General features: G+C 35.7%; 1 protein-coding gene across 1 annotated transcript; it reads left to right on the forward strand.

The window, feature by feature from the left end:
* Positions 1-1,910: 1,910 nt before the first annotated feature.
* On the forward strand, positions 1,911-8,286 carry LOC131840680 (chymotrypsin-like elastase family member 2A). The gene is made up of 7 exons (XM_059188860.1): positions 1,911-2,290; positions 3,933-4,109; positions 4,849-5,080; positions 5,541-5,650; positions 6,119-6,286; positions 6,610-6,766; positions 8,021-8,286. The coding sequence occupies exons 1-7, from the start codon at positions 2,033-2,035 to the stop codon at positions 8,248-8,250; spliced, it is 1,332 nt and encodes a 443-aa protein (XP_059044843.1). The 5' UTR covers positions 1,911-2,032; the 3' UTR covers positions 8,251-8,286.

Consider the following 8,286-nt stretch of genomic DNA (forward strand, 5'->3'; position numbering starts at 1 on the left):
TATTTGAATTGTTTAACTATAAAGTAAACGTGTACAAAACGCTGCTGTATTTACTAAGCAATTTTATTTTTGCAAGAATATTGTCAAGGCTGTACTAAATATTAGTTCAATAAATATTATTATTATTATTATTATACCATGATAGACGATTACTCTTCAACCTCTCTGACACCGGTGCCACTTTCATACTTCCTCTAATGTATTCATTCTTTATCTTATCCATTCTTGTCACACCACACATCCACCTCAACATTCTCATTTCAGTTGCATGCAGTCGTCTTTCATCCGTCGCCTTTACGGGCCAGCACTCTGATCCATACAAGACGTAAAAAAATATCTATCGCAAAAAATTTATTATTTTATAGATACATTTTATGTGTGTAAAAATTAAACATGTTGTGACTAGGTACATCAAGTAGGTTGTATTATATATATATATATTGTTGCGGGTGTTTGATACTGTGTTGTTGGTCGAGACGATGTATATTACAGATGATAATAAACTGACAATGTGTACATAGAAATATTGATCTTATATACTAAATAACAATAGGAAAATGTAAGGTGGGGTGACACAGTTTAGACACGGCAGTGCTTAGTAGACAATATTGAATTTGTCTTACTAGACATTATTAAATGCAATTATTATATATATATATATAAAATTACTTTAATATTTAATCTTGGGGGAAAGGAATTGCCAGTAATGTGGAGTGATCTTATTGCTAACAATGTACCATGTCAGGCTGATCTCCACGCGGTTTACCCTGGAAACCATCGTTAAAAATTCTTAGTGTACTTGTTACGATGGGCTAGCTGACTTGACCTCATGTTCATCTTATCATCTTCCACTGCGTAAACCGGTAGCGCAGGTGGGTGCTCCTTTCCATTATCACCCATAAAAAAAATGTTTAATATTTTTTATGGGTGATAATGGAATGTTGTTTTATGAATTCTATAAGACATCCTGTTTAGTAAAAAAAAAATGCCGTCGAGTTAAAATCTCAATTGTAAGTATAATATTACAATCTCAATTGTAAGTACAATATTAGGCGTAACGACGAGAGGTCATCATTGAATGAACTCAAATAATTGTTTACGTCATTGGTAAACGATATCAAGATATATTCAAGTCGTGGGATTTACCGGAGATAAGTTTCCTTGTTCATATACGAATAAGTTTTATGAAATACAAGATTTATTTAATCATGCCACTTTAAAACATATTATAATGAACTAGCTACCCACCACGGCTTATCGAGTGTATGTATCATTACATTGTATAAAACAAAGTCGCTCTCGCTGTCTGTCCGTCCCTATGTATGAATCTCTCCTCTCTCCTCTACCCCATCATCTTGAATAACACTATCTATTAAAAAATCGTTACAAAATACGTTGCATAGTTTTAAAGATTTCACATGGAGACTGCGACAGCGACTTTGTTTTATGCTGTGTAATGATAATAATAATAATAAGTGTATAATCAATTGAATGTTTATTTATTGTTGAATATATATACACGTACTACTACGTATTGACTACTTAGGGTATATATTAATCAATAAATATATATTAATTATCTTTTCAATAAATTAATTATATTATTTTAACAGATTAAAAAAAAATCTTAGATAGCGCCGTAAAGATTTTAATTTTTTTACTCGCAACCTGAACGAATTACCGTGCAAAGTTCATACAATTACAAAGTCTATTTTTATCCGTATCTGTGGTGACCCTATGTCTTTCATAAACAGTCTGAGTCAATATTTCGTAGTAAATAACCGCTTATAATACTCGTAATATAATAGTCTATTAAAGAATAACATTAAAACAGATTCAGTATATTTTATGTGAATTAAATAATCATATTAAACGTTCTGATAGATGATCTAAATATAAGAACATTTAAGTGAAGAATTTATAATTATTAAAGATATTTCAAGATATAATATAAAAACGAAGCATTTATTAATTACTTTTTTACATTCTAGTGATATATGTATATTTGGTGAATTTATTTATATTATAAACGATGAATATATTATGTGCTATAGTTATTATTAATGTGCTAAACTACGTGCAGGCGTCAGATTTAGCGAAGAATTGGGGAATAGTTGGCACTCCTTTGGGGAGTGCTTATCCATGCAAAGGAAATGACGTAGTTTTAGCACAATTTGAAGCAGGTTTGAGCCCAGAAGAAGAAAATAAATACAGCTTATATATTGGAGAACAATTTCCTACTCACTCGCGTATTATAATTAAGTTCGATTCTGAAGCAACAGTAACTTTGGTGAGTGTGAAATTTACAAGATATAACATACTAATATTATTGATACTTTTATTAACTAATAATAGGAATTTTCTTCATTAAGATGTATTCTCACAATAACATTATAATACTTAATTATACAACAAAGAATCTAAAATTAAAAACATTAAAAAATATCGTCTTATAACTAAAATATATTATTAAAAGGAGTTTCTTTAGGCAAGGTTCCGAAATTACTGGAAGCGTTTCCCCTTAGAATGGCAAGACTAATTCTTTGTCCGAGGTAGCTACCAGCTATTTGCTGTGTTGTCGACTAATCTTTTTGTTATTTCCTTAAAAAATTTATAGTGCTAGGACCTCACGGACCAACGGTCTCGACACCGAATAGGACAAAATCATATTTTATAATTTTACTTTTATTAACCTTTGTATTTTTGAGGTTCATCTAAAATTAAAAAATATTCAGTCTTAATAAAATAACAACCATTTTAGGGCAGAGCCTAGAGAACGGTAGAAAGCATGAACAACACAATAATTACTGATGCCCTTATATTTTTAAGGTTAGGGTTAGACCCTAACATCTATACATATAAATAAAATTGAAGTGTCTGTTTGTAATATTGAAATAACCGTTTTTACTACATGCATATGAATATAAATACGGTACAGACACCAAAATAACATTTTTTTTTAATTTTTGACCGTCTGTCTGTTTGTTCCGGCTAATCTCTCACATGGCTGGACCGATTTTGACGGCCTTTTTTGGCAGATGAAATAAGGACTAACTTAGGCTACTTTTATTTTAGAAAATAAAGTTAAATTGCACGCGGACGAAGTCGCGAGAACAGCTAGTTATAAATATGAAGGCTTAATTTAATGATAATTAGGCTGTAGCCTAAAAAGATTGTTATTTTACAGACTACCGAAAGGCAAATAGCATGACTTATTTACGCAAGCAGGCCGTTATTTATTTATTTTATTTATTTCGGATATTTATATCCATATTATGTTAGTAAAGAACTTATCAAATGTGTTAGTAAATTACAATTTTATTCATTCAATTCATATATTTATGCATATTTCTACATCCAGAAGCACTGAGTTCACAGCAGTGCAATGATATCCAGTGTCTCTGGAGCGAACAATCCGACATATTTGATATGGTGTTTAGGAACAGCCTCGAATTCTACACATTAAATTAAATTAGAATTAGTTAGCAATAATAAAAACCCTGAACAATCCGCACAGCGCCATCTAGTCCTAAGCTAAGTAAGCCTAGTACCCCTAATACAAGCTCTGCTTACCGTGAAACTATATGGCGCTGTGTGAATTATCCAAGGTTATTTATTTATTGCTAGAGCTCATTATACCAAGGCAAACAAGTATACGAAAGAAAATTGTAAAAGATTTTAGGCTGCCTAAAATTGCGGTGGATTCTATATTAGAACGTGTATATAAAGTTGTACTAGCAGGCTCTTACCTGATTAGGTTGGGCATGGAAAGAAACACTAGCTGTGAAGGTGAGTGTTGCGTATGTCGGCAAACGGGCCTCCTAAAACTACACCCGGGTCACAAATCCCAGGAATTGCTTGGCATACGATGGACCTAGCACTCGCACGGTGAATACATGAAATACTGAGAATATCGTTTCTAAAATTTTCAGGTAAATGACAAAGTGGCAAGAATAAGAAATGTTGCAGCTGACTTGGTAGTTTTTATATCCTTTTTCAAGCCTGGGTCCTCATTGAGCCTCATCATTAAGGGTCCACAAACGGGAACAGTTCCGTACCCCACTTCTATCGATGTCAACTCAGTGGAATACTGCAAACAACCGGCGCCGGTAAGAGACTTTTTTTCGGATTACTCTAATGCTGTTGGCCGCAGCTGGCCTTTACAGCTTCACCGAACGATAGGGGGTGAATGCAAGTGGCACTCCAAACGCGCGGACTTATGGGGCGGTTGAAGGCCAACTCTTGTCTGATGGATATAACTTTAGTGTGAGGGCACCGCTAGGTTCGAACCTCGGCTCAGGCTATCGTAATTTCGATTTCCGTTTGAATTGGACGTGCACGGGGGATCGTTAGGAGGAGCGACCGCGGGCACTGGTGTGGGCGCGAGCAGTCGCCGCGCCTGGATGATTGCGCGGGTAAGACACTTATCTTCTTCTTCTCTTTTATACACTAGCTTCGATAGTCTAGGTATTTAGCACACCACTTTACTTATGATGGTCGCGGTTTCGATTCCTGAAACTTCATGGATATGATTTTTTGCATTCATGAAATTATGTATGTATTTACAAAAAAATGTATGTGTTCAAGTATTTATCTTAGCTGTCTAGTACCCATTACACATGCTGTGCTTAGCTTGAGACTAGATGGTGCTGTGACCTGTCCTGGGATATTTTTATTTTATACTACTATTTTGGCAAACAAGCATACGCCCATCTGATGGTAAATGGTTACCGTATCTCATGGACGTCTAAAACATCAGGGGTGTTATTATTATTGTCAAGTCGACGATTAGCTTAGCTTATATGCGGTTATATTTGATAAAACAAAATTAAAGATCCAATCTTTTAGGGATTTCTTGACAGTGTTATTGAGGGATATAAAGGAACAGCTCACGTGGCACCGTCAGTTCCATCTGGTTCGTGTGGGAGACGCAAAGTGGTGCATACGGAGCTGATCGTGAATGGACAACCCACCAAACCTGGAGACTGGCCCTGGCATGGAGCCATCTATAGGCTGGAACAATCCTCTGTGAGATATATTTGTGGTGGGACGTTGTTGTCCAAAACTTTTGTTCTAACAGGTTTGTAATGAAACATTTCTAGGATCTAGAAACAGGATTTCTAGGAATAGGAATAATTTTTACAAATGAATATGGCTTCTTTATGGATGATAATGGAATGTTGCGCCCGTCTCCGCTGGCGAGGCACCAGTGGAGGATAATAAGAGTAACATGAGGTCAGGTCAGTGAGCCCGTCGTGATGTTTTTCAGGGGAACAACGTAGAGGAGAACCTGGTATAGTACATTGCTAGCAACGGGGTTATCAGTCCACATAACAATCCCCTTTCCCCCCAATTGAGGTGGAGTTCCGTATCTTATGATAAGCTGTAATCGTTGCCTATATACATGAATAGCATGAACATGTGACTTTCGTGATACTTCTTCGTGTGTTGCCATTTCTGAGGCCTAAGGTGCCATTCATCATGTCAAGCAATCAAATTAGTTCAATTGGAAAATATAAGGAATTAAAAATCTATTTCAGCTGCTCATTGTGTAACCATTAGTGGAAATCCAGTACTACCAGAGATTTTGAGTATCATTTTTGGAAAGTACCACCTGATTGGTGGTGATATAGCAACACAAGAGAGAGAGGTAAATATGATCAAAATTTGAATATAGTTGAAATAGAAATAATCATTATTCAAATATACTTAATGTAACCACTTTGAATAGTAATATTTTTTATTCTACTACTCATTCGGAATGCATATTCATCATAAGGAGAACGAGAAAGAAAGAAACGAAAAGAAAGAAAGGAGAACGCAGATTCATAGCAAAGAAACTTGCGTGTTGCTCTTAAATAAAAGTTGTTCTAAGTAATAAAGATTAGGCATGGGACAATAAACATATTGTCAGTGCTATGAATTATAACAAAAACATTATAACTGACTTTTATAATTCCAGTATATAGAAATTCAACGATTTCAATGATCCTTCTACGATTGCCTTGTAAGAAGATAACGAGTTGCTTATTTTAAAAAAAAGTGATCCCTTCTAGTATAAATGTTATATTCATAAAATGTATAATTATATATTGTTCATAATAATTTGTTTTGCCAGATACAACAAATTATAGTACATGAAGAATTTAATGCATCCAGACTAAACAATGATATTGCATTGATGAAAATGAAGACTGAAGTATCTTATGATGATTATGTCCAGCCAGCTTGCTTGTGGCATGCGAATGCATATAAAAAATTGCCCGTTGGATCAATCATGGGAACTGTAAGTAAATATTTTGTCGATATAATATAACCCAGAACAATTCACACAGCGCCATCTAGACCCAAGTTAAGCTAGCTAAAGTATGTGTTTTGGGTACTAGATAGCTGATACATATACATAGATTTTTTTTGTAAATACATACATACTACACATAGAAAACACCCAGACCGATACAAACTATCATACTGATGACTACAAATGTTTGTGCCGTGCGAGGAATCGAACCCGCGACCATCGGTCGTAAGGTCCTAATAATGTGAGATTATTATTATTATTATAATCTAAAAACAATTTTAAGATATTTAATAAACTTCTATTTTCAGGTCGTCGGTTGGGGATTTAATCACAACGATCAACTAGCAAGCACTCTCCATCAGGTGGTGCTGCCCAAAATATTAGAAAACCATTGCATTAAAAGTAATACTGCTTTCTTCGGATTGTTATTAAACAACAGAAAATTTTGCGCTGGATATAGAAACGGTAACTACTTTTGTAGATCGTTGCCGACCCTTAAGAAACTCTAATATTAATGATTTTTATATTATTTTGGGCTATTGCTAGGTGCTTAGATCTATAACACTACGAACTGCATACATATTTGTGTTCGCACTTTTTCAAAGTTACTGCTTAGAGCCGTCAGGGACAAGAATTGAAGGAACGATGTTTTTTATCAGAAGAACCAGAGTGACCGACATAGCCCGATGAATTGCGACTCTGAAGTGGCAATGGGCAGGGCACATAGCTCGTAGGACAGATGGCTGTTGGGGCAGTAAAGTCCTCGAGTGGCGACCACGGACCGGAAGACGCAGCGTGGGAAGGCCTCCAGCAAGGTGGACCGACGATCTGGTCAAAATCGCTGGAAGGCATTGGATGCGAGCAGCGCAGGACCGATCGTCGTGGAGATCTTTGGGGGAGCCCTATGTCCAACAGTGGACGTCTTCCGGGCTGCGATGATGATGACGATGATGTCTTTTATCTCATCGGGATAGAGTGTATGCTTTCCAAAGGAGATATTTCGTTTATGTATGAGTTGGCTACAACCACATAAGTTGTGTAGTGGTTTCTTCTCAGCTTAGTAAAATCTGCATACCTGTTGAGCGCATTATTAACCCCATGGTGTAATCACTAGACAAAAACCCGAGCAAGCTGTTCATTCCTCGATACGCCTTAGCTAATGTGTAATTATTTATTTATTAGTGAATAACCAAGGACAATTCACACAGAGCCATCTAGTCATTAGTTAAGCAGAGCTTGTGTTATAGGTACCAGACAACTGGTAAAATTACTTAAATACATTTTTATATACATAGAAAATATCCAGACCAATAGAAACAATCATACTCATGCATACATATAGATGGTGAAAGATGATATGGTAAGAAAGGGAGTAAATAACGAGATGACTGTGATAATAGGGATGAATGGAAGAGAAAAGAATATTACGCCGACCCCAAATAAAGGTATAAGGCATAAGGAAGAAGCAGATGATACTCATGGCTACAAGTATTTGTATCCATGAGTATCATACAAGTATTTGTATCGTGCGTGGAATCAAATCCGCAAGTAAGGTGGTGTCCTAATTCGCTAAAACATCGAAGCTGTCGTAACTAATTTTTTTTTCTCCTTCTATTTGTTTCACCGTTTTTTTTTAACGTATATAATTTGATTTATTTTAAATCTTAAGGCTCCCGCTGCGATTTGATACGTAACTAATATTTACCAATAACGTTTCAGGTACCTCAGCCTGCAATGGAGACAGCGGCGGTGCTTACCAAGTATTTGTCCCTGATGTTACTGGGGACTCCTCAGCCAATGCAACTGGGTCTTGGCACGTCCGTGGGATCGTTTCTCTAGCCATGTCGCGACCTAATGAACCTATTTGTGATAACAGGCAATACTCATTATTTACCGATGTCAGTGCATTCGTTGGATGGATAAAGACATATGTTAAGACTGATAATTAATTTTATCAATGTATTTAATTAAAATATACGTTTTTA

This window comes from Achroia grisella, unplaced genomic scaffold, assembly GCF_030625045.1.
Source record: "Achroia grisella isolate CSIRO2021 unplaced genomic scaffold, CSIRO_AGI_Agris_v1 utg149, whole genome shotgun sequence".
Taxonomy (NCBI): Eukaryota; Metazoa; Arthropoda; class Insecta; order Lepidoptera; family Pyralidae; genus Achroia; species Achroia grisella.

Coding starts and splice junctions, on each gene's coding strand:
- LOC131840680 (XM_059188860.1), top strand. CDS start 2,033: ATGAATATATTATGTGCTATAGTTATTATTAATGTGCTAAACTACGTG. Junction 2,291..3,932: donor CTGAAGCAACAGTAACTTTG/GTGAGTGTGAAA, acceptor TAAAATTTTCAG/GTAAATGACAAAGTGGCAAG. Junction 6,287..6,609: donor TTGGATCAATCATGGGAACT/GTAAGTAAATAT, acceptor TTCTATTTTCAG/GTCGTCGGTTGGGGATTTAA.